This window comes from Melanotaenia boesemani, chromosome 13 (assembly GCF_017639745.1).
Source record: "Melanotaenia boesemani isolate fMelBoe1 chromosome 13, fMelBoe1.pri, whole genome shotgun sequence".
Taxonomy (NCBI): domain Eukaryota; kingdom Metazoa; phylum Chordata; class Actinopteri; order Atheriniformes; family Melanotaeniidae; genus Melanotaenia; species Melanotaenia boesemani.
In genome coordinates, this window is record NC_055694.1 from 12,571,932 (window position 1) to 12,599,326 (window position 27,395).

The window sequence follows — 27,395 nt, forward strand, 5'->3', positions numbered from 1 at the left end:
CAGGAGTGGGTGTGTCCATGGCAGAGCCTGATGTGGGTATAACACATAGTGTAGCTTAAACTACATTCTTTCATCATTTTAAAACCCTGCTATTAAAAAGGGCTGTTTGTATATTACAGGTTTATGCCAATAGGCATCTACAAATTGGCTCTGTGGGACTAGTTGGCGGTACAGCTGATCTCTAATGTTATCGAGGGATGTGATCCAAACCCTGATTGACAATGAAAAGTGAAATGTTCACTTTTCATTGTTGTAAGGTAGTTAAAGACAATATGTGTTCAAGTCAAAACAATTCACCGGTTCTTTATAGAGACACTCCACTTGCGGTGGGAGCGCCCAGAGGGGAAGAGTAAAAGTTTTACTAAACAAACAATGACAGATTTATCGATTCAACCCCTGCTGAGTTTAAGAGGAGATCACTATTTCCAACCTTCCTGCCAACGGCTGGCAGAAATGAAAATGCTCTGGGAACTTTACGGGAGGTGAGGCCCTTCCTTATTAATACCACTGCAGCGAGCTTAGCCACTTATGAAAATATGTGCTCACAAACAACATGTTGACACACACACATACACAACCATGAACAGAGTTAAACCTCCTGCAATGAATAGTAAAATTCCACAGTTCCCAGTGCTCACTTACCCATTCCAGCCATCAATAATGATTGGAGACAGATGTCTTTTTATATTAAGAGGATTGATGCAAGTCTTAATTTAACTACACACAAAATCAATCACCATCTCCATACCTTTCACCCAACTTTGTGCAATGTTTTATGCATAAGCAGCAAAACGAAACAATTTGGATTTGTACATTTGCATCTGCTTAATCAGTATGCAATGGGCTGGGGGGATGGGGGTACACAAAGGGGTGTGAACAATTTAATCAAGATTCCATTGCCAATCCAATTCCAATTCATTCCCAGTTTCAGTATGTGTGTGTGTGTGTGTGTGGGTGGGTGGGTGTGTCTGAAGAAACTACATGTTCTGTTGTGTGTTGACATGTCATTTACAGCAAAATGTTTGAAGATGGATGAGGAAGAAATGTCTTTGCTAAAATGAAAGAAACACACCACTGAACACATTTACACAAACACACACACACATCACTCACACACATCAGACCCAGCGGTAGCTGCTCATCTTAATGTAATGGAAATGTTACCAGCAACTTGATGAGGTGTAGTGACAGGCAGGGTAGGGAGATGATCAAATGCTGAGTGATAATTAAAAATGAACACTTTGTCACATGGAGGACAAAGGTAATAACTCCACGGGCTGGGTGTAAAGCGACAAAAGATGCAGTGAACTGCAACATGCACTGAGATTTTTCAAATGTCAAGAAAAGTCTTCCCAGTAAAAGATAAAACGCATTCCTTATATGTAAGAGAAAAACAAGTAAGGAGTGATGGAAAACAAAACATGAGATAGATGAAGCCATTAATAAAACAACAGCAAACTGTGAAACAAAAAAATGTGGACAAATGTATAAATGAGCTATGTTAACATTACCAAGAATAATAACCTCTGTCTATTCCCTGGATAGAGAAAGGACTTCAGTAAATGAATAAACCTGAAAGAGTCATACATCTTCTGGTCACCTGTGGGTCATGGTTAGAGAGCTCAGTAAGAAATTATGCAGGAGGAATTCAGCAAAGATGAGAAGCAGCTTCAGGACATTTAATTAGGTCGGGGCATACACAGGCCTGATCCCTTTAAACTGGCAACATTTATGGTGTTTTTACCAAGCAATGACTTTTAGATCCACAAATTTTGTTCCATCCATCCATTATCTGGGACTGGATAGCATGGCCAACAGTCTGAACACAGATTCCCAGACCTCACTTTAGCTGGCCATGATCTCCAGTTTTTTAGACTTTTTAGCTTTCCAGTAAGTATGGGTCTGCCCCAAGGCATCCTCCTGGTGGGACATGTCTCCCTCTCTTTGAAGCCATCTATGAGGCATCCACTAGATCCCTGAACCACTTACGCACGCCCCTCTCACTGCAGAGGAGCAGTGACTTGATTCTCGTCCTTTCTGGGGATGATTGTGCTCCTTGCTTTACCTCTAGTAGTAAACCCACTCACTCCTAAATATATTGCTTGAATGCTCTCACCTTTCAGTCTCTAACCAGAGCTAACAATCACAGGTGAGGGTTAGAGCAGAGATGGACTTTTAAATTGACACAAAACCATCTGCCCTGCAATCGTATCACTGCAGATGCCACCCCACTGGGCTTGTCCATCTTGCATTCCACTCTACCCCCACTCATCAACATAATCCCGAGACACTTAAAGATCTCCATGCGAGGCAGTAAATCACTCCCTACCTGTAGACAGCAAGGAACCCACCCTTTCCAATTTAATTAAGTGACCTCAGACTCAGAGGTGCCAATTTTTATCCAAGCTGCTTCACGCTCAGCTGCAAACCAGCCCAGTGCCTCCTAGAGGTCTCATTTTGATTAAGTCAATAAGACAACAGCATCTACAATCCTAAACCTCTGATCTTTGTCTGCTGAGAGAAATTCTTTCCAGAAACATTAAAAGAATCAGTGACAAAAGGCCAATCTGACAAAGTCAAATACCCTATGAAAAGAAGTCTGACTGTCAGCAGGGGATTCAAACTACTCCCTTACATTGGGCAAAAGCTAGCTTAGAAAAGCATAAACATTCACCTGTCCAACACACACACACCCATGCTGAATTCAGAACACAGATATAATCATTTCTGGGAAATATTTCCACTAGTCACTGTGTTAAAGATATGTATAGAAATGAGAAATGTGATTATGTGCATGTGTATAAATGTGTGTTCTCTCCTCTGAGATACTGTAAGCCTATCATGTATGCTGCTAATTTAATAATCCACCTAGATGACAACAATCAATCAAAGATAGAAAGGCCATTGCCCACCCAGACATACATGAAGGCGCACACAATCACACAAAACCCATATGGCACAATTAGCTCACAGCTCATAGGAAGCAGGTTACTGGAGAGTGGGTTGGAATTTGATCAAAAGATACCAACGCTCTTCCAGGAATAGTGAGCCGGCTACATAACGGCCCGTAAAAGCCTCTAACTGACCTCCGGCAAACATAAATGACTCCCTCCAGAGTGACGGAATCTCTTAGTGTGTATTTTGGTTTTGAGTGTGTATGTGTTACCCACAAATATGACTCCTCCCACCATAAATACTAAGCAATTAGGGGAAGAGTATGGCAGCAGGATGCAACAAGGCCTTTTGCTCTTTCACTACTGCCCATCCTTCCTCCTTTTTCACTCAACTTGTTTTCCCAAATCTCTATTTATAGATTTCCAAAACCATCAATTATTCTGAATTTCAGTCAAATTATACCAGATTAAAATCAAAGACCTCAAATCCTGCTTCTTCTGTCAGATGTCGTTTGCTGGTCCATATACTCAGGTGTACATGAAGAAGAAAACAAAAAGTGGACGCTTTCAATACAAAAATATCTAATATCAAAATGATCAAAGTCCCAAAGACATTTCAGTCATTTCCACCTTCTTTCTGAAGAGGAGAGAAAACAAGCCACATGTAAGTGGAATGAGAAGATCAGAGTGTATGTGACTGAGGGAGAAACAACGTTTGATCTACATCATTTGAAAGCTAATTAAGACCTGCATGTGTGCTTAAGATAAGAAGCTGAAATCCATGAAAACACGTTTGTTTTAACAAAGTATCCAACCTGGATTCCAGGCAGAGACCAAACTATGTCGCAGACTGTGCTGCCACGAGTTTGTGACATGCAGAGGTAGGAAAGGTTTTTGATGAGGTGTTAGTGTGTGATTCTGCCCCTGGAGCGAAAAGACAGAGGTGACTGGTGACCCTCTTATTTCTGCACCTCTCCACCTTAGCCTCCAGTTATTATAAATCACATCAGTGTTTCTCTTTCTGTGTGTGTGTACAGTGAAATGTCTGTTAGTTACTGGATGTGTCATCAGGATGTGTGCAATTGAGTGTTTGTACCAATTTTCTGTGACTTTAGGCTGCATGAGTCAGTCTCCTCTGAGTTAAAGTCTATAACTGTGATGCAAAGAGTCAGGCAGATAGAGGACAGTGAGGAATGGCAGGAGATGTAAAGGGTACACTCAAAACAGCTACATCTCCTGCTATCTTTTTTTTTTCAATAACATCATTAATAAGTTTATTTTGCTTACATAAAACAAATAGGCCAAAACAAAGAAAATAAGACTTTTTTGTTGCTAAATCCCAGCAATCACTGCTATTTCATGCCTGTCTTGCTCTCTAACTGTTATTTTGCTGCATGTCAGCAGTGACTGGGAGTAAAGACAAGTAAGGGCAAAGCAAGGCACATTCAAAGACAGTCATGCTCTGATTCATCCCCGTCTCTTTTACCGCCTGATTTTCTTTTATTCCCCTCAACTAATATGAAAATAACCTTGTAACAATGAGCCTTTGTGGGTCTATATGGCCATGTTTATACTGCACAAGCTCTTATTGGCCTTTTAAATTTCTTTTTGGGACTCTTATAACCACTCTCATGCCTGCCTTTGGCAGTTTTAATAATAACTATTTTATTCTGTTTCTATACTAGTTATTGATAACTTTCCAAAGTAGGAACACATTGCAATATGTCAAAAGATTTAGGTGCTAGCTGTTTGTCGCCTGTTCACATACTGTCATAGTGCAGCCTGGGAGCATGATATTATGCATGGCTACTGGGATGTTACATTTCTCTGTAGAGTTGAATTCATGAAGCTGAAACACAACATGAAGGCAACTGTACTGAATTTCATTTTAGACACTATAAAACCTTTATTTTCCAAGAACAATTATTCCAAATTAAATATTTCTGTGCCCATATCCATGTATAGGTTTTCAGCATGGTTAACCAATTTGGTATTCACTGAAAACAGCTATTTTAAGGGGGCCTTGTATCACTCCCTGCTTAGTCCCTAAAAAAAGACACACTGAGACAGTAACAGATTAAGACAGTTGTCTTTACTCTGACTCTCTGCAGGTAGTAAAGCATTTCTCAAGAAAATTGTCATTCTTCACCTCTTGCCAGGGTTAAGTTATTATACCCTGGTGTCTACATGGTCCTCACGTAACTGTGTCACTAATGGTGCCAATCTCAGTATGTGTGAGATGGTGTGTTGGGGCTTTTATTGGGCACATTGAGAGTTGGTTAGATAGATAGCCCTTTGGTGGTGGTTGGTGCTGCTTGGTCTAGCAGCGCTGAGACAAGGATTAAGAAATAGGATGCTTTTAAAAGCCACTTTCTTTCTCACTGTTTGAAATATGGTCATCATACTGAAACATACATCAGCTAAAGCTCCCTTTAAGTACCTCTTGCGGTGGGTGATGATGTTAAACTGACACTATGGGAAGAGCTGCTTGCTCTTTGGTGAAATGGCTATTTAAAGAAAATTAATTAAGCTGCTTTTTATCTAAGAGGGAATATGTTAAACGTCTAGTGGTGCTTATAACAAGGTAATCTGTCACTACGCTCTGTACACAAAAAATAACATTAAACACAGTCTCCTCCATGTTTCTAACCAACTACTCTAAACGTTCTCTTTTGTGCTCTGTCTTGCTATGTTCTCTCTGTTAAAGTTATTTTAAGTTTGAACTTTGAACATCACTGACTCCCGTGATCATCATTTGATCATTAAATGGTCAAGTGTTTGAAAACAACTACTTCATTTTTCACTGAAGGACTATTTCCAGGAATCAGGATCATTTAGGGAGTCAATCCACCAGATTATGACATCAGAGAAACCAAAGAGATAAAATGTTGATCTGTGATATTTCCATATCAGTCATGCTCTAAGACACCAACAGTTCAACCCAAAATACCATAGCAAAGTGTAAAATTGACAGCTTTTGAGTTAATATGACTGAGGTTGATTTCCTTGTTTGGAGGCTACTATGAGGCACACAATTCAGCCAGCTTAATCTACCCTGAACCCTACACCTCAGTGGAAATGAAACAGACGCCTGGCTGAAATAATCTTTTAACGCCTGGTAAAACAGCTCCAGGCTATTTAGATTCTTATGGCCAATGTTCAAAATGCAGCTTTATATGATCACAGCTTTAGCCAACTTGAGCTCAGTTCTAGTTAAATGCTCTCATTTTTCATTGTAATGTTTGTGCCACCATTTCTAAAGTACATAACAATCCACTTGTGTCCTAGTGATGCAGCTGTCCATGTACCCTCTAATACAAAGGTGTCCAAATTCCCTCCTCGAGGGCTGGTTTCCTCCAGGTTTCAGCTTTTTTTCCTGCTCCAACACACCTAAATGAAATTAATGGATCATTGAGAAGAAGTTAACAAGAAGCTGTTGGATCCATTTGATTGGAAACAAGTGTGTTGGAGCTGGGAAAAAACAAAAACCTGCATGACAGTGGCCCTCGAGGACCATATTTTGAGACCTGTGCTCTAATATATTGTGTCCGATGAGACGTGTTACAAGAGTGGTACCTGAGTTTGCAAAAAATTTTAAAAAATGAATAAAAACAAAACAGACCATTCACATTTGTAGCAGGTCATAAGAGAAGACTAATCGGGATTACTTTTGTATGAGTCTACATGTTCTAAGCACAGGCGTATGTGTGCAACTTATAAGGGTTCAAAATCGGCCATCACTGACAAAATTTAACCCCCAGTGGGTAAAACAGAGTACTGGATGAGTGTCCTCCATTATACCCATTTATCCTGCATGTGCTACTTCTTATGTGGACTTGTTGCCCTGTGTAATTCTTAACTTGTTTTGGTATGCAAAGACCTCTGACTAGTCTATCATGACGCATATCTAAAATATTTACAACAGCACAAAACTAATTATGGAACATTAAGGATGTTTAGCTAAATAATTAAATAGGTTGATAAGTAGTATTGCAGGCGTGAAAGCATCCAGGATAGACTGAGAGTTGATCACTTGGTCCAAACTTTGAGTTAGTCAGGGCCACATGTGGTTACATCATTTCCACACTGCCTATTGGACTGATGTGCCTCCCAACGGGTGAGAAGCAACAAGGTTGGATATACAGGGTTATTATAGGCTATTTGTTTTGAATAAGGCCATGTTTCTGTTTAATCACGCGTAGGATAACAGGATAACAATCATATTAACAGTGTTAGCATTGAGAACAATGAGCAAATCCCACTACTCTACTGAGCTTTGTGGGTGCAGGCGGATGAGATTTTCCAAACTCTGACAGCATTTTAATTCAAGATCCAGCCACAAATGGTCACAAGAGATGCAGGTGGGGATGCATTCTAATGCCAGGTATGAATTTGTGTGTTTTAATGTCGTTATTTTCGGGAAATTTAAGCCATGTGCTCTGTGCTCTCTGTCCTTACCTGCCAGCATTGAATCAAGGTTTCGTGTCAAGTGTTTATCTGATCTTTTTTTTCACAACTGTGTTGTAGTAATGTTTAATTCAATACAAGATAACAAACTCGACTTTATTCTTTCGAAGAATAAGGCTTCAACTTCTGTTGAAGGGGCTAAGTTCACAGTTGAGAACTTGCTTTTACTGTAGCACCAACTGTTCATTTTGTCAGTGTCTTATTTTCTCCATTAGACCCAAAAACATGTAATCGAAAGTATATCAGGCAAGACTAAAAAAAGTTCATCTACAAATAAACGCACACACACCTTGAGTTTCTGAAAAGAGCCATTGAGACCTATTGTCCTGCAGATTTTAGATGTTTCCCAGCTGCAACACACCTGACTCAAATGAATGGGTAATAAGCTTGTGCAGTGACTGGCATCAAGCTGTTGGAGATCAGTTTAATTTGAATCAGACACGTTGTAGCAGAAACATCTAAAACCTGTAGGACATTGGCCCTCGAGGACCAGGATTGGTGATCCCTGATCGAAAAAAAGCAGCACAAGAACAAGTATAACCCAAACATAGCAACAATGGAAAGGATGGAAGTATACTGATGAAATGAGAGCAGCTTAAAGCAGCCAATCATCTCTCCCCCCTCTGTCCCAGATATAACAAAGAGCTGTTTAGGTTTCGCCCCAATTAACAAGTGGGCAATTTAGCTGCAATAGAGGAAATTCTCATCAAGAATATGCAGGCAAGAACAGCAAACAGCTGTCAGCACTTTGCACCCTCCAGCTCGGCTTTCCATAATTGAGTCAGTCATGTTGCTCTTTTCGTCATATTGCCATCACTCTTAATCTCTTACCCATCATAGAAGAAGTTCTACTGAATGCAGTCCTGCTGCTCGACCATTTGGTCACACGTTTGAAGCAAAAACACCTGGGTACTCATCAGTTGCATGCAAACCAGAGAAAAGTTGTGAAGAAAATTTGATTGAGACGAATATGCATCACAGCCATTCATCTGAGTGTGATCTGTCAAGATAGCGATCCCAGCTGTGGAGCTCCCAAAGCAATTTATTCAATGCCACACTATAACAAATGACCCCACCGGAACCATTGGAACGGAAAGAGAGAAATGGGCTTGCAAATAGTTCTAGTTTTATCTCCATTATGGTTTAATATGGCAATGTCACTGATGTGGAACACATGCAGGCACATTAACGCAAGCCTGTGCATGGATGGGAGAATGCACACACTCACATCTGCCAGCCCAAGGTTTTCACTATAACCACAATATTAATGGTGTGTTAAATTGAAGACATTAAAATGGTGAACAGTTGTAAAAGGGGCCTCTAGGGACAGAGAGGAGATGGGTTTTCCACAAACACACATATTATTATAAACCAACATGCATGCAGCTTGGGTGGTGACTTAAAGCTGAAAAAGAGAGGTAAGGTCTAGCATGCAACACGGCAGCTTTAATCTGTTGAACAAGTAATCTGAGACTAAGTTTATTATAAGAAAATAAGAGGAAATTTCAGAGATACGCTTGATGCCAAAAATTAGAGTACTCAAATGCAGCTGATTGGCTGCTTTAATGCATTTCAGTGTGGTTTTTTAGTGAGATATAGAGGTATCTTTAGAGTTACAGTTGCCTAAGGAGCAGGATATATACTGAACTCCATGTTCATCACATTGTAACCCCAAGAGGTCGTCTACCAGCAGTCATCTCTCTTCTCATCATGCCAACTCAGATTTGTATCATGCATTCCCAAGCTGCCTTCTGACAAGCTGCTCTTTTTACCTGCAGGTTTCCAGAAGGAGGGAGGGGAAAGGAAAGAAAATTAAAAAGAGGAGGGGGTAAAGGAAAGTGAAACATGGAGATCTCAGGTCTCTCATGTCTCCAGAGACACACTCATAATTAGCTCAGAGTGAGAGGTTGAACTACTACCTACCCCCCTTTTCTCTCTCTAGTTCCATCCACCCATCTATCTGTGCCTCACCCAAATCTCCAGTGGCTCTTAGAAATCAAATGGCAATCAATAATTTAAACATATTCCAACCTGCAGTCTCTGAAATGAAAGAAAATGAGGAAGAGAGGAGTGGAGTAAAACTAAATGGGGAGAAAAAAATGGGGGGGAGGTATCTCACAGCTTTGTTGCACTTCCCCATTCATTACACAAGCAATGCTTCCCATCCCCTGAATAATCCAGGTTAAATTAAGCTCTCAGGTGAGACGATGACACGCTGCTCCAAAAGTAGGAGATGTGAGTGTGAATTTATTAAGGAGTCACCTTGCCCTGTGGCTCAGTGTAAGCTATTGTTTAATCAACTTTGATGGGCCTTTTTTTCTAGCTAAGGCCAGACATGACCTGTCAGGATCTGCTCTTCCGTGGATGAGGGCTGTTCAGCCGAAGCAATCAACACAGCCCAGACCAAGACTACAATCAGCACTGAACACCAGGGGTCCATCTGACAGCACAGCACAGATTAATTACTTCAACCTGCATGACCTTCAAAAAGAATGGAATAAAGACCTGGAGATTATGAAAGTCAGGGTTAAGACATTTATTTCTAAGATCATCTAAGCGTCTGTGGCCAGAAAATCAAATACTGCCCTCACAAAATCCACATGGATTTTTAGGATTTAAATAACGATGATTCAACCAATCCCATGTAATGTCATTTTTTGATTACAATAATGCTTTCCATCAAAACCTTTCCACATCTGTGCAACAGACCATTTGGCAAAGGAAGATATTATGAACATGTTGCAAATTGAGGGAGTGATGATGGTGTTAAAGTCCTTTTTAGCTGCAAATCATCAAGGCTTGATTAGACTTGGTATATGACACATCACCATATGTTCAAACTAGATTAGCACAATAAAAAAGTCATTGTACTCCTATTCCTATGTCAATTAAATAATAATTACAATTAAAATTTCTGCAATAAAAAGGACATGGAAAGGAAGACCGTTTGAAAACATGACTCCTCTTCTTGACCAGAGAACACTATGTAATTGGCATTTGGACAGAAAATGAGTTTTGGATTTAAAGAGTGCATAACACATCAAAGATCAACCAAATAATCACTGTGTTAAATTCTTCAGCCAAAGACAACTGAAAACAGCATTTATTCATGCTGCATCAGCATAATTTTCACGGTTAGAGTCCTTTGATAGTCCACATCAAAAATAATGGAAATTAGTCTTAACTGTTTTTAATTTATTGTTATGACTGCGTAGTGAGAAAACCATATTTAGTATTTTTAATACTTTTTAAATTCATTTTGGTTTCATCAAAACATTGTCTTTGTACAAAGCTATACACCACTCAAGTTACACCATGTGTACAGTCTAGATTAAACATAAGGAGTACACACTGACAAGCATTACAGGATTACAAACCCACTTTCCCATGAAAAATAAATGACTAAAAACACAACACAAACTTTCCCATTGATATTCAGAGAGCACTTCTACTTTCTGTACAGTCCATCTCTAACACAGGCAGACACCAATTTTTGTTTCCACATGGATAATTCAGATAAGGATGCTATCTTATTCTGCCACCGTGTGTGTAAGCCAATACAAAAAGCTTTTAAAAAATGGGATTTTGCTCACGGTGATATGAATCACGTTCCAGAGAAGCTTTATGAAAACTTAATACAGGGCCCACAGAGGCAAAGACAAAAGAACAAAAGGGAAGAGATAAAAGAGCTGTGACCATCCACTCTATTCTTGCTGGCCTTTCTCTTCCATCAACCTGGCAGTACCAAGGAAATACAGTTCATTATCATTGATCACACTACACTCCAAGTTGACACAGGCCCTCTAAAGAAGTTACACACACCCCTGTACACAAAACTCCTACTAAACAAGTTAACCTGAACAGATGTCTGCAGCATCTGTAATGGGTAAAATTGAAATATTGTAGCTCTTGCCAAGCACAGTTTTGATATTTCTCCAGTTGCCACATTGCGATATACCGGGAATTGGGAAGGAAAAACAGGATTACAGAGCAACCATCACACCCCAATCTGCAGGCCCGACAGCATACACTGTTTTACTGCCATGCAGCTTGTTCCAGCTGCAGTAATTACTCTTAATAACAGCTGTGTGATGAATTTATATCAAAGCTATGGGCCAAGGCCTTGTGCAAGTGTGTGTGTGTGTGTGTGTGTGTCTGTACACACATAGGCAGAAACAGCATTTTGATATACATCAGCCATCTCCAAGCTCATGAATATGCAGAAGGATATTTGCATGTCTGTACTGCCATAAAGTAAATGAGTTTGCAGTGAAAGCAGGGAAAAAACAGACTAAATACTATGTGATGTCTGCCAAGGGATAATGTTGCAACTTGAGGATGAACAGCTGTATTTTTCTGCAAAAAACTTTGTCAGAAGCATTTTGTCTAGAACAGGTTTTCTGAAACATTCACTAGAAGCTAATATATTCTTTTGCTACCTCATCTGGAGAGAAGAAAAGTAGGCAGAGTAATTTAAGATAACTCCCTTTCCATATATATATATATATATATATATATATATATATATATATATATATATATATATATATATATATATATATATATATATATATATATAAATAAATAAATAAATAATCTGGAACTCAGTCATTTATAGATAAATGCCAAAGTTTCTCAATGTTCTCGCTTGAAAATGTATTGGATGAAGGTGCCTGTCAAATGACTGAAAAATGTTTTTTATTGTTTTTTTTTTAAGGTAAACATGACTGCATCTGCAGCTCATTGGTAGCAGTTTGTGTTATATGGGCACAAAACAAGAAAATTTAAGTAAATTTTGAAAATATTGCTTTAATTAATTGAGATAAGGCACATTTCCACTAAGTAATTGGAAATAATTAAGCTTTCCTGCGATGTATAATATGTCGATATGGATTATGTTAGAGATCACTACTTAAAACAAAACCATGGAAAAAGAAAGTGTTTAAAAAAAAAAGAAAAGAAAAAAAACGCTCCCTCAAGCATCGAAAAGAGAATAATCAGCGGAGATATTTTCATCTCCCTTGATTACAAGGTTTCTATTGACCATGTTGTTGTTATTTTTTCATGTCAGCCAATACTGTCCCGTTTTCTTTGGCTGTGTCCCTGCTCAGGAAGCAGAACCAGCTGCTCTTTCATGTTATCGGTTGTAAGTCAAATTCTTAAGAAGCTAGTTTGTAAGGACTTCCAGCTTCTTTAGGTGCATTAATGCCTACAAAAATCACCACAAGCAAGCATAAAAACTTTTCAGCAAAATGGACAAATGCAACTTTTTCCAATGAACTTCTTCAAAATGCACATAAAGTAAAAACTGCATGGACAACTTTGTCTTCTCTTTGCTTGTGATCAAACAATATCCCCTCCAGCTACTTCATATGTCTCTCATGTAATCAGAATCCAACTTGCTCTCCTAAATGTTGTAATCTTTACCCTGCATTAGACCTACCAACCTATAACACACAGTACAGAATGCACAGCTGTGACTGAGGGTGTGTCCCAGGAGTGAGTAAGGGTGCATTATAGCATCCATGTGTATCTGCATCCATCAGCAAAACAAACTGGCTTAAGGCAATGCATTCCCAGTATCGGTGTTTGATTCTGAGCTTGTTACCCTCGCTTAGCATGACAATGTGTGCTTGTGTGTGCATGTGAGTGTGCATGTCTGTCTGCCCTTTACTAAAAAAAACAGCATTACCACTGAAGAGGCCATCCTCGTTTCTCAGTTTCTGTTCATAGAGCCACAATGACCATCAGTTCCATTGAGGACAACATCCTGGTCACGGCCAGTTGATGACATTCACAAAACTCCAGGTCAGCTTGAGGTCAACACCTCAAACAACCACCCCGTTGAGACAAAATGTGCTTGCCAGTGTCTCAGTGTACAAACAAATCATTACACAGACAGGGCTTCCAGCCATTACTTGCTACTCTCTAGGGCTGATCAGGGTTCTGACAACCATCCAGTTCTCCTGTCTGCAATAGTTAGGCTGCAAAGGGAAGAGGGAACAGAGGCATTCCGATCAATACAGGCTCATTATCTGTTGCCTTCTGTCCCAGAGAAATGAGTCCCACCGCTCGGCCTGTTGATGAGGAGAGCGCATCACAATTCAATTAGGGAATGGCCGAGATGCCAAAAGAAGTTTGATCAAAGCACTCTGTCTGGATAATTAGCACACATGGAGGTTCACAAGAGCTATTTTTATATCTGAGAAGGAGAGCGTGTTGTTTTGTTAATGGTTGTTTTAGTCTGTAATGGACTGGGAATAACCTGGTTCAATGCATAGGTTTAAGCCAGGAGAGCACAGGGGTCCCTCCTGCAGCTCAACACACACAAGCACATGTATATTCATGTATATTCACACATACCCACCAACACACACACACAAAGATGACCCTTCCAAAGGTCAGACAGGGTTTAATGTAACCTCTCTTTGCAGGTTAAACTCATCAGTGTGGAGGTGTGTGAGCTTGTGAGCGTGTGTTGCTCCAGACAGGAAGTGTCAGGTCATCAAGCAATAGTGCTGGGGGGAAATTAAGCTATTCGTCGAAGTCTTCAGGGACTTTTAAGGCAACAAGCTGACAGCTTTGTAAAGCTCATAACAAACAGTCGACCTTCTTCTCTAATGAGGCAAAAAGGTCCAAACCCTGTAAAGGAAAAACAGGTGTGTGGCTCAAGTGAGTTCGTGGCCCTCTGTATTTGAAAGTGTGTGCAAGTGTTTGTAGTTTACCCGAGGGTGAAACACATTTTTAGCAATGCATCGTTGTGGCCTGTAACCATACAGACAAAAGATGGCTTTCTACCTTATCTTTGAATCCTCCATACTTCTCCTTCTGATGTATTTGCAGAGGGGTTATTCTATACCAATATCTAACCACTGGTCCATGTCAACAAACAATACTAATCCAAATATTTTGTTTTTATATGTGATTTTGTTGTTTGTTTTTTGTTTCTGGAGCTGAAATTTATTAATCTCTTTATCTAAATCAGTTTGGTATTTGTAATTAATATCTACAAAACCATGAAGAGTATTTTCTAAATGGAGAATGCTCAGTTTTAAAAGTTCTGCTTGTTTTAGCTTTCTGTTAATGAGAAGGTTTTCAACTCCTGGTGTGGTTCGTTTCATATTAGCAGCCTCAAAGCTTCACGCATAAATTCAAGACAAAGCTGACAACAGAAAGGAGCAGATAAAATATATAAATGCCAGCAATAAAAATGGAAAGGGATTAAACTTCTTTTGTCAATATGATTATTGCAAATGAAAACTGCTACACTATGCTGTATGCTTTCTTGTTATAAACTCTTCCATTTAGCCTGTTTATGAGCTCCATCATGTGTGACATAATATAATAGAACTTTCCCATTTGGGTCTTTGGAGAAGATTTTCTTGCTCCTGAAGTTGTTAAAGGTGGCATTTACTTGGGGGCTTATGGTGTGAGCAAGCTCAGTTTTAATACTGTCATAAATAACATTGTCACAGTCTGTCAAGTAAACTCTACTCAGGGGTGGTGGAAAAGGCAGGCTGGCGTGGGAGTCAGTGGAAAGCATCATCTTAGACTGCACGGTTTCCATCTGTGAAATGTCACGGACTACACTTCACTGATCAAACCTGGAAATGCTCCTGAAGCTATCAACCCGATTGGGATGGAGGGGGTCAAGGGGGATGTTTTTAATGGACAAACATGAAATACAGCTGGTTTCAGTTCTTGATCAAATAATTTCTTAAAATTTTAACATTTGAGAATTAATTCATGTATTAGCAGATGTTTCTCATCAAAAGTGACTCTGGGTTTAATGTGTGACAGACATTTGGGCTCAGCATCTGCGTGTCGGTCACACTGAAAGCTTGAAGCTGTTGGAGGCTTCAGGTGGTGCTCTGGATCTGAAAACAAAAATAGACTCCATCCCAGTATTCAGAGGAGTAAATCCACAAATTTGCAGATTTGCTTCAATCCATCATCTTACATTTAGCCCAGCATTGTCTGTGGGCTGCTGTGTTGTGGGTTTTTTACCAACATATTTCTGTGAGAGCAGTAAACTTCAAACAACTCTGCTGTGTTCTTTTAAAAAAAAATCCCAAAATCCTGGATTTGGATTTCTATTCAAACGGGAACTCAAAAAGAAAAGAGGATGTAAGACCACAATTTGAAAACATGCTTTGTGTGTACTACTTTGCGTCTTTTACAGAGTTAAATAAAACTAAGGACTGAGGCTACAGTTGTCAACATCTGATGCACTTTCCATTTTAAAGTTGTTTATTTTAAAACTGACACGATAAGGCTGAATTCTCCGAGTTAAAACTTTTTAAATAAACAACAAACAAACATAGTTGCACAAAAGTGTGGATCAACTCACCAACTGCAAAGTGCAGATAAAGATGAGCGTGCATCGTCCGCTGCAGCAGCCCATTGTGTCAGACAACGCGGTGACTCTACGGGGACTTGGAATCGAGTCTGAGGAGCTCTCGGTGTGCCGACCTGACTCAGTCCTGACCCAAGCTTAGTCCCATTCTCCTCCTCCTCTTCCTCGGTTCCGGCGTCTTTTCACTGAGATCCTGAAACAGCAGCTGGAATCTCTCCTCTGATTGTGGTTGTTTACCTCCGCCCCGACCAACCGGTCGCACTTGAGGTGACTGGCTGGGAGGATGAGTGAGAGCCGGTGTGTATGGGAAGAGGAGGGGGGGGGGGGGGGGGGGGGGGGGGGGGCGGAGGTGGTCACGGTGGTGGTAGTAAGGGTAGTCGAGCGGAGCTCAGATGAAGCTGAGTGAGGGCGTCACCTAGTTTCTGGAAGCAGTCGGCAATGTGGCAATCCTGAAACTGTTTTTTGATTAAAAAATGTCGCAAGTGAGGTGAATAACTGATAAGGCAGCCATGCTGTTAGAATAACAATTTACATTTACAGACAGGCCAAAAGTGACGGAATCAGTTTGCATAAGAACGTTTAAGATTAATGGAAATTACGTCACAACTCAATGACTTTCTACTCGGGCGCTTATGAGAGTTTGAGGAGAAGCCAGGTTATATTCCTGCCTTTATGATGCTGAAGATGGAGAAAAGGTGCCATCTGGTGGCTATAAAATTACACTGTCAAGATTAAAAAAAAAAAAAACAGCTCATTTTTACACATGCAGTATATAGCTCATGCTTGCCTTTGTATTTAATCACACATCATATAGGGTGCGTTCACAATTTATTACAATAATAATTAACCTACTGAAATTCTCACTAGTTTCGTGAGCGCAATTAAAAACGCTTTAAATCTAATTCAGGCAGTTTTCAAATAAATAGGCATCGTATTTTCTGTTTCGTCTTTTGTCGGTTCATTTTACTATAACGAGTTACTACACACATAACCTCCTATTTAAGCCACTGGATATGATATATAATAGAAAAGACTAAAAGCAAGCCCTTCAGTCCTCCTCCTCTTAGGGAGCACACGGAGGCTGGTCCCACCTCTCTCCTCGCCAGCTCGATAAATCTTTTAAGAGTCGGGAGGCAGAGTGGGGGAACACTTCACATCTCATTTAATCACAGACTCCCCCGTTATTTTTACTCCTTTAAAGTATCTTCTCTTCCTCAGTGCCATATAGCTGCCCTGCCCACCTGAGTCCCGCCGGACCAGAGGGAGCTCCACCTCTCAATTCCATCTCCCAAAATAACCTGCAGTTGTATTTATGGAAGCTAACATACTGGAACGCATGGGATTAAAAAAATATAAATAAATAAATAAATAAAATAAAAAATAAAAAAGTACAACTGAATAAACGACAATCCTTTCTTTTTTCACGAATCTTGACAACATGAATGAAAAAAAATAATCCACTATGAATCCTTCTTCTTGTCATTTTTCATTGTTTTAACTGTTGTTAGGCGCAAAGTAATTGTTATGTAATCTATATAGAGGTATTGCATTTGTCTGCGTTGTGTTTAGCCTTTATGATGTAAATATTTTTATCTCCACATTTAATGCATTGCTTATTTTTTCCTAACCTTTTTTAATGGATCGCTTTCTTTTTCCCAAAATGGCTCCACAAATTAAGACTTCCTTGTAATTTGCTCAGAGACAAAGTTGACTTCATTCACTGCCACAGGTTACATTGCACCATTTCATTGAGTGGAAATATTGAAAACACATTAGTCTTTGCTGCAATTCATTACATAAAGATATATGGATTTAAACAAAGCTCCACCATCAGCTTGACTTTGTAAAAGCTAAATGTATTTGATTTTTCTAAAGCCAATGTTTGTCTTTTTTATCGTTATAGACTAAACTGGTGAAGACAGTTTTCTTATGTATGAAGATCCCTTATTCACAGCTACATTTCTTATGTGATAATCGAAATGTGTATATGAGTATATGTGTGTGCATGAGTGGGTTAGTGGCTAAAAGTGAGTGAGACTAAGACATGGGAGCCCATTCTGAAATAAGGTCACTGTTATAGTTCTATCAGATGGCTTGATGGAGGTTCTGCTATGTGCTCTCATTTTGCCCATTTTGCCCAACACCTCTTTATCTCTTCACTTTGTGTGTGTGAGTGTGTGTTCACTTCTTTCATGACAAGTGTGGCCCTCCAGGGCTGCTGTTCTCCACAAAGACACTAATGTGAAGTGACAAGACAGCCAGTGGTGCGCTGCTCGGAGGGGACCTGCATTGTGAAGGAGACCCAAGAGTCTGGCACATAGTGGACAACAATAGAAAAAAGACCTCAAAAGGACAGGGCTTTTCTCTCTGAAAGAGCCTTAGGCTGTCATTTCTGGTTCCCACTCTCACTGCCTTTCTCTATGTTGTTTTCTTTTCACACATTTTGGCGCTAAAATTCACTGGAAACCCCTCATGCAGCCATGTTAAAGAGAAGTCTCTTTTTATGATTATTAAACCACCAATTCATCATTTTTGAAGCTGAAACGTGAAGGCCAAACAGATTCTTCTTGCTTTTATGCAGAGGAACTCAAATTACTTGTTTTCCCCTAAAATCATGATGTTGCAGCAGCATATTTACAAAACCATTGTAGACAAAAATAATGGTGCCATTCAGACTGAAACACTATGCATCTCATGTGGACGAGTAACAAAAAAACGCAGGGTGTTTTGCATTGATGAACTGTTATAAAGAATACACCGTAACCAATTTGAGCTGCTCCATTCTGCTCTTTAGGACATTTATCAACACAAAGTAGCTGACATTGCTGCAAATGACAGCCAACACTGGCTATGAGATAAGCACATGAATGCTTTCTTTATTTAGGTCTGTACTCATAAAAAATTAAACGTTGTACACATTTCTTTGGAGTCCGATTTCTCCTTCATTTTGCAGTGAAGAAAGTTCCAGACTCAGTGAAGAATAAATACAGACTATTATGAGGAGCATGTCAATAATTTATAATGAGATTATGCTTTGGTGAAGAAAAATTGGTCCCCAGAATTGTTCTTTAATAGATAGTGTTATTCTAGCGGCGACCACTTGGAGGCACTCTCTGTGAGGTCAGCTTTGATTGAACGGTGCCGTCATAGGAACATCAACGCAAGCACGAGGCGGAGGATACCGGAAATTTAGTGCATTTCCTTCCAAATAAAAGCACTTTTTCACATGTCACAGAAAGAAATGTTATTAGTAATTATTGCATTCCTTGAGTGTTATTAGTTGTGCTTTTTTCCTGCTGTGACAAGTTCCAATGTCTGTTGATCAAAAGTAATTTGAAGCAATCATAATTCATTCATTATTGCTGGTATTTGCTGCAGCAAACTGTATCTGTAGATAGAAATTGATACATATAGATCTTTGTGGTTTATTGTTAAAAGATTCAGTTCAACTTTATTTGTATAGCACCAATTTACAAGGAAGTTACTTCAAAGCACTTTTACAGACAGATTCGCTTACAGATGCAATTATTTGTAGTCACAGTATAATCCAATTTAAACAAAACCTAATATTAGTCCAGTTTATAATAACTGTGTTCATATAAGCCAAGCCTTGAAAAAAAAATTGCCTAGCTAAGGACACAGATTGCATAAACATTTTCTTTAATTCAGTCCCCCATCCTGAGCATGCATTGGGTGGCAGGTGGTGGTGGAGAGGAGAAACTCCCTTTTAACAGGGAGGGCAAACCTCAAGAAGAACCAGACTCAAGAAGAGCATTCCACCTGCCCGAAGCTGTTGGGGGTGAAGAGGAAAGGAATGAGGGATCAATAAGCAGTGTAACCCCAAGCCAGGAATACCTGCTGAGAAATAACAAGAATGGAACAAGTTAATGACAATAATCCCAGATGTGTACATGAAAATAAAGAGACTGAAATACATCTGTAAATCATTAGGAGAAAGTAACTTTTGAACCACTTTGTCAGAAATAGTTAAAAAAAAATTGGATATGGAATCAGAATGTTGGGGATTTATATGTATATAAATGCTCTACAAGGCAGATTAATAAAATTGGCAGGTTAAAAATCGCATTGCAAACTATGGAACTTTTTACTACCTCATTCAATCCTCAATAGGTTCAATTATATTTTACTTGGAAAGTATTCACCGGATATTAGTGGGGCTGCTGATTCTGTCTTGACACCGATCTAGTCACATGGTGCCGCCTTACCGAGAGCTGATGGAGCCAGATGAAAAAGGCAGGAGGCGAGCCCCTCCGGTTGCGCGTCAGCATCCCCTCAAATAGAAATCCGCCTCTGTCACTTCTGCCCTGCACACTGACAGACGGACGCCTGCAACCCTGAAATAGCAATTTATAGGAGGCAAATCCCATTTAGCATGCTGCGATATTTGGTGAATGTGATGCCAAAGAAGAACAGTAAGGTGTAGCTATAAGGAGACTGGGGCATTACAGAGAATGATAGTGAAGACCAAGGCGCGCTGTCCCAGGAGAACTCATCTGAAGAGCTGGCCGTGAGAGACCGGGATGCTCCTCTAACACACCGGAGCCAAGTGAGTACACCCCATTCGATCCCCGCCTCTTGTATTCTGCCGACACTTTAGCAACATCTGGACAGTTGTGGATGCTTGCCCCCGTAAATCGCCCTTGAATTAAGCCATGCTACATCGATCCCACCTGTCTGATCAATCATTCATGCGCTTCCTAGAAAAGTGCGCGTAACCAGGGAGTCAACGATGTGTGAAAGTTGCCTTTTTAATTAGAAAAATTGAGCGCTTTCCGCCTGCGCACACCGGCAACTTACAGTAATGCATGCACGCATCACGGTTTAATGCCACGCACTGCGCTTCAGTGGGTGATTGTGGGGTCGATCGTCTCTCTTTAAAGTTTTGATTAGAGTGAACATGTGTTGCACGCAGCGGCCACAGTGGTTAATTAATAATGCCTTTATAGGGGGTCTCTTATCACAGGCACTCATCATTAATCCATTGATGGCCCGGAGGGCGTGGATTGCTGTACTGATGATAAGAGGAAGGCACCAGTCCTGCTTACACACTTGGGTTGATTAATTATGGACTCAGTAAAAAACATGGACACAGTCTGTCATGTGCACAAGGCACATAGCCGACACACAATGCAAAGCAGAAATAGTAGCTTTTAATAAGATCATTCATTAGTGACATTGAAGATGATTCTAAAAAAAAACTCATAAGCTACAGTTCTTACTCTTAACATCATGTCTAAATTGAGGCTGCCTTTGTTGGAATGAGCACTGCATTTATATATCTGATTCAGTGTGTAATGATTCTCTCACCTGGAATAAGCTACAGAGTGGAGCACATGCTATTCTGCTACATGTGTGGGTGTGGGTGTGAGCAGAACTTCTACATCAGGCCCAGTGCATGCAGATGAATGAAATCCATGAAATCCACTTACTATGCTGCAAAGGTCCCTATCTCCTACATGGATGTGATTGTGTGTGTGTCTAGTTCACCTCATTACTCTCATTGTGTTGATTTAAGCAGGAGGGTCACCTCTGGGGCCCGTTCTCCTGCCTCATTGAGGAGTGATGTCCTGAATTACACCACACTCAGAGGTGGGAGAGGCATTTCTGCTTTCCATGTCAAGTTCACGGCTGTTATTCTGACTGAAGCATCATGTGTGAATGTGGTGTGCTGGATATTTCATGGCGCATACGTCAGAGCATTACACAATCACCAGTATGAGGCTGCTCCCCACTCACCACAAGTGCGTTTTGTTGAGAGGTGCTTTACTCTTGGATATTTTAAATTTTGTGAAGGATTTCTGGCTCTGGTTCCAGTCCTGGACAATTATGTTTGCCGCCTGCCCACGTACGCTTTGTATAGGAGCTTCTCTCACACTTTTTTTTTTTCCACAAACAGACAAAAAAAAAAAACAAAACAAACAAAAAAAAAAAAAACAACTATCGCCCCTACATCCTGTGTGCAGCATTTTACCTGAGGGGTTTTCAATATTCTTCCTTTGTACATATTAAATATCAAGCACGTCGGACTGCAAACGTGGGGTTGAGCACTTTAAGGCAGAGTCAGCCTTCTGTTGAGGGTGACAGAACAGTCAGATGGCCCCCACAGGGCAGAGAACAATTCCTGCTGCTGATGCACCCAAGGCGACAGGACTGGAGCACTCCTTCCTCCTCCCTCTCCATCTCATCCACCCTCCATCCCATCATCCTTTTCCACCTTCATCTCACAGAAATGAAAAACCCATTCTTCTGTGGTGCAGCTGCACACCTGCAGCACAGTGTCTGCACTCTTTCTGCCTTCCTTTCGTCTCCTGTGCATGCTTGCACACACACATGTGGCACACACACTGCTTTAACAAACACACATGCAGACGTGTGCCTAAGGAGTAATATTTATGAGTGTCTGTTTGAAACAAAATCGAATCTGCTGTCACACACTACCTCATGTTTTCAGATGCATACTGTACATGCTACGTACTTATATTCAGTCATGGTTTTTTGTATGTATCGCCCTAATTACACACATTACTCTCCTCTATAACATACATACATTGTGTGGTTGTTTTATTAGAAATGCTTATACAACGCAATGTAATTCTAATACAGATCAATACAACTTGTCTGCCATGAAGTCTGTCTGATAGGAGTGGTCTTTCAGCTTGAATTTACCCTCATCTATCCAGTAGAAGAGGTCACTGAATAGTTTTATATTTATAGAGATAACTTGGATCATAGCATATGATCTTTATAGTCAGCTCATCTCCACCCAGCTGATAACATTTAGAGATCTTTGGCCCACAAGTTTGACACATATATATAAAGCATAGTTGCTTCATGTAAGTGGCCACAGATAACCTGCACTTTTCATACAAACTTTCATAGTGTGTCAACCAGCACTCTGATGTAGCAGTAAAGTCATATTTTACTTTAAATTTATCAGACTGAAAACAGAGGTAAAGTTTAGAGGAAGTGACTTTGAGTTGGGGTAATTTATCAGCTGCAATCTTATAAAGAAATGAACTGCCTGACTAACTAAAGCCTCCACAAGTAGCTGATGCATACTGTGCCAGTAAATAAATATACAGTGTATGATTTAAAAGCCAAAAAAACCCAATAAGAGAAAGTTATAATTCATAAATCATTTGTGACTGAGAGAAGAATCACATATGGTATAGTTTGAGCTGATTGCTTTGTTTCCATTCACTGTATTTATAAGAAATGCTGGATTAAACTAACAAATGTTCATGGCCACCTTCACCACCACCTGCAGTTTGCCCCTCTTGCAGTGGTTTAATTGCAGGTTGTCTCAAAGTGCTTAACTTCTGATATGCAACCAAGTACTTTTCAATGAGTATCTATTTAAAATGGATTTAGTTGCAAAGTAAAACACAACAGCGTCGCTCCTGGCATATGGTTGGGTTTAAACCAAATGAAAGGGTAAAACCCAATTACACAGAGGAGGCCATTTGTCAGATTTGGAGAAAGAAAACACAGGCGTTGGTTCAAAGAGAAGGAAAAAGAATGCACAGATTAAAAGAAAGAAAATCATGATTAATTTTTAATTTAAAATATAAATATTACTAAAAGTGCAGCAAGATTTTAGCTGCGCTCACGTCATGTTTTTTTTTTTAAAATAATTATTCCCTTGTACTCGCTTATACTACCAATACATATGCAGGTAATGTTGTCCCTGCACACTAATATTGTCTGCATACGCTTAAGTTTTTACTGGATATATTGTCAGTCACTCACTGGCTGTTGCATGCTATCATTCTCTCTAAGAAAAATGTTATTCCATCTCATGCAAACTGTCATTATATCTCTGTACAGATGACGAAGCAGCTTGGAGTTATTGGGCCTTTTGAAAATGTCAGTCATTGTCTGTGGCCTTTAGTTGTTTGTAAAAGGTGCAAAAGTGCGATGTGAGCTTCACAGATTGGAGTAAATGGACCATGAATCTTTAAAGTGTGTATGTGTGCATGCATGTGTGGATTTCAGCTGTGTTCATAATAGCTTAGGGAGGAGAGGGTGGACTGTATATTGGCCAGTCACCCAGACAGATGTGCCCTAGCCTAGACTTGGAGTGCAGGCCTTCAAACTAGCCTGCCACGCAGCATTAATGCCATAGAACTGTGACCAAAGGGCTCAAGACAGCAAAACTCGCTGTGTGCTTAAAATGCTCTCAATTATTTATTCCCTTGTAAAGGCTAATAAAACAGAGGATATATGAAAAGAAAAGGGGGCATTTTAGTATACAGAAGCTTTCATCTTTTCCACCAGGCATTGCATGTAAAGATCCACACGAGGAAATATATGACAAATCCAGATTTTAATTGTTAAGCACCCTAAAGTTTGCTATCAGTTGCCTCAGTATTCACTAAATATATCCCAGGCTCACTGTGGCCATTAGAGCAAGAGCTTTGTAATTCATAATTATTGATTGATGTCTCAGCAGTGTTTCAGCATAATGTCCCTGAACACAACTATATACAGCAGCAAACATGATAAATAAAGTGAAGAGAAGGCAGGGATTTACATAGATATGTTGTTATCTTCTCATTTGTGTGTTTGTGAAGCACTCATAATACAAAAACCAAAATTACCATGCTTGCTGCTTTTGTTATTTCATGTACTGTAGGTAATGGTCTATATCCTCTGCTACTATTTAGCAGCCCGCCATGTGGCCTGAGGCAATAGATTCTCCACAGCTCAAACTTGAGGCAGCTGTTAGTGCTTTGTTAACTCACACTTTAGTCACACAGGTGCTCATCAGATAATCTAAAGTGGAGCAATAAGTCCAAGTATTTTTTTTTATTTTTTATTTATTTATGTTTCTTAACATTTTTGTCTTCAGTGCACATTAGAGCTTGTATGTCTTATCTAGGTCGCTGTTGTTAAACAACAACAATAATAATAATAATAATAACAATAATAATAATAATAATAATAATAATAATATTATAAAAGTATTGAGGTATAAGAGTCTTAGGCTAAATATTCAATACACCGTCTCATAAAAATAGGTACATTTAACTAGCTGAGCATTCATATGTCCCATCATGCTTTACTTTCTGTAACCACTGAGCGATCATGGGAGGGTTAGGTTTCATCCAGTTAATAGTAATCATTTTTCTTGCAACCATCAATAAAATATGTAGTATATCACAGTGTTCTGTAGTAATCAGGTGGTCAGGAAACACATCCAATAAAGAATCCAAGTAGTTTTGACTGTTTGTTTGTCTTCATAGGACTTTGCTTTAATATTTAAAAAGATAAACAAAAACAAAAAAACAAACAAACAAAAAAATGTGGGTCTCTTCTGCAGGTGAATTTGTCAAAATATCCTTTCAGACAATATGCTTCCCACCCGCAACTCACAGAGTATTTGGATTTATTAGCCAGTTGGAAACTGTAGAAAAACCCTTTAAATATGCCTACATGTAAAACTATCCAGTCACCATCTATCACAGCCTCTAAATAGGTAGTCTTTTTGTTTTGTTTTGTTTTTCTTTGAAAAATCACATTTCTAGCTGTATGTCTGACATGTAATTGAATACATGAAGTATGAACTAGAACTTCCTAGACCACCACAGTAGTATATACAGTATAGTAGCAGTAAATTCTATTTAACAGCTGGGGTCAAAACACTGAGAAGGTGTCTGACATATCCCAAGTCAAAAAGTAGCTGCAGATAGACACGCTAACCGGCACATATGTCCTCTTACTATGCTTGAATTGAATTATCATTTGTGACATTTGTGTAGTTCTGCAGTGCGTAAGGAAACTTATATTGAAATACAAAAAGTGAATCTTTTTATATCCACTGGCCTTAGGACATTTGACTTGCCTCAACCTTTCCCATCACTGTGAATACATGACACTGTGCTCTCGTCATTCTCAGTTTTCTGCTATTTGTTGCAGAACTGCTGCACTCAGTGTTCAGGGCATCCTCCCAGCTACAACTCAGATAGAGATTGTTTTGATTTTTATACTTAAACAATGAGTTTGTCACTCACTGTGGGTGGAGATGTGTTTCCACCAACAGCAGTTTAATCTACTCATCAGATCTGAGCTTCAGGGTCTTATTAGCAGGGATGCTATACTCTATGTTCACTCTTCTGTTTTGTGTTTTATGCCACATCTGCATTTTATACACAAAAATACTGCCTGCTCTTAATTTAAGAAAAGGGAGCGAGTTACATAACCACTTTAATGCTCTTATTTAGGTGTCAAACTAGCAACTTGCTGGCTGCAGGTGCACTTCTGCAGATTTTACTTCACACTTCCACTGGTAAGCTTGATATCAGTATCTGTCAAAGCAGCAGAACTGGCAACAATCCACAGCAATTACTCACACCATCAATGAACAAACAAACAAGCAGTCATTGGCCTCTTGCATCAGCACATGGAGACGATTTAATGATGTTATGGTTTTGCAACCTTTATTTGAGCAAATATTTCAGCAAGAAATAGTAATTATTAATTAGTCAGTATGTTGGACTGGTGGTGAATGAATTTATGATGGTGAATTTATTTTTAATATGTTTGTACTGTATATTTAGATGGAGGTGAGATTGCAGGATTTAATACAGTTTGGCATTGTATGCATGTTTCTATACCTTGGTAAGTCATCTTAATCTTAGTATTCATGTGTACAGTATTCATGCATTTTTTTTTCTCCAAGGGGCGACACGTCAATTTGAAAGTAAGGTGTCTCACTGTAGTGAATGTCTCTTCCTGTTAGAAACACAGACAGTTGAAGCACAGTGTGCGTTGGTGGGTGGGTTCACCTTTGCAGCAGTAAGTGTCTATTGATTCCTCTGACGGTCACACAGGTGTTACCGATGGAAGATCAGCCTCTGCACTCAAAGATGACAGTGGGGCAGTCATGCTGACTGCTCTATTTATTTATTCATTAACAGCCATTTCCCTCCTTGGCCCTGTACCCTCAAAGGACTGCTGTCACCTGTTTCCCCACCCGAGGTTTGAGATAACACACATTTGGTTTCAGATCTGTCTTGGGTCTGCACGATAACAGGGTGCACACACAAAAGCATTCGCTTCACTTCGTGGTAACCATGAATGAGAGAGTGTGGGGACAGTGAAAGCTGGAGGAAGAATGAAGGGTGTAGTTGAAGGCTCAGAGGGCCACGGTAAGACAGATCCCATATTGATTGGTTTAGTAAGAGAATCCTCAGGCTTTTAGCGGTGCTGCTTAATAAGAGGAGCTTGTGGAAAGAGAGATCACATCATCTGAACTCCACTCCAGAGGCTGCCTTCAGCTTGAAAGAATAGATCACAGCAAAATCACAACAAACACGAGGGAGGTCAGCTCATTTGAATGATAGTTTTTGGCTCCCAGGAGTTAGAAATATCTCTATGTAAAAATTAAAGTCAAATCCATTGACTTTAGACCTTCTCTGTAAGGAAAGTCATACTTCTCAGGTGACTAAACAGGATTAGGCCAAATCTTGAACACAGATGTTGACCACAAGGATGTGGTCTTCCTAGATCAAAACCAAAGCAGTCAAAAGTTACTGTCTCAAGCCATGAGTAAGATCATACAGAATGAGTCTCTATCTCTTGCAGCTGGTTTGTGTGCATGTCTTGTATGGTGTGGTTTCTTTTCACTGACAGTTTTTTTTTCCTACACATACGCC

General features: G+C 39.7%; 2 protein-coding genes across 3 annotated transcripts in view; one reads left to right on the forward strand and one right to left on the reverse strand.

Moving 5' to 3' along the window:
• nkain4 (sodium/potassium transporting ATPase interacting 4) overlaps nucleotides 1-16,147 on the reverse strand; it is a 47,453-nt gene extending 31,306 nt beyond the window's left edge. Inside the window, exon 1 of one of the 2 annotated variants that reach the window (XM_042004020.1) lies at nucleotides 15,712-16,147. In XM_042004020.1, the coding sequence (XP_041859954.1) occupies nucleotides 15,712-15,765 (54 nt within the window). In that variant the 5' untranslated portion in view covers nucleotides 15,766-16,147. The remainder of the gene's footprint in view (nucleotides 1-15,711) is intronic. The other variant, XM_042004018.1, reaches the window with a different exon arrangement.
• Nucleotides 16,148-19,949: 3,802 nt separating this feature from the next.
• The window catches only part of LOC121651890, a 35,495-nt gene continuing 28,049 nt past the window's right edge, over nucleotides 19,950-27,395 (forward strand). Inside the window, exon 1 of the mRNA XM_042004346.1 lies at nucleotides 19,950-20,284. The gene's annotated coding sequence lies outside the window, so the exon portion shown is untranslated. The remainder of the gene's footprint in view (nucleotides 20,285-27,395) is intronic.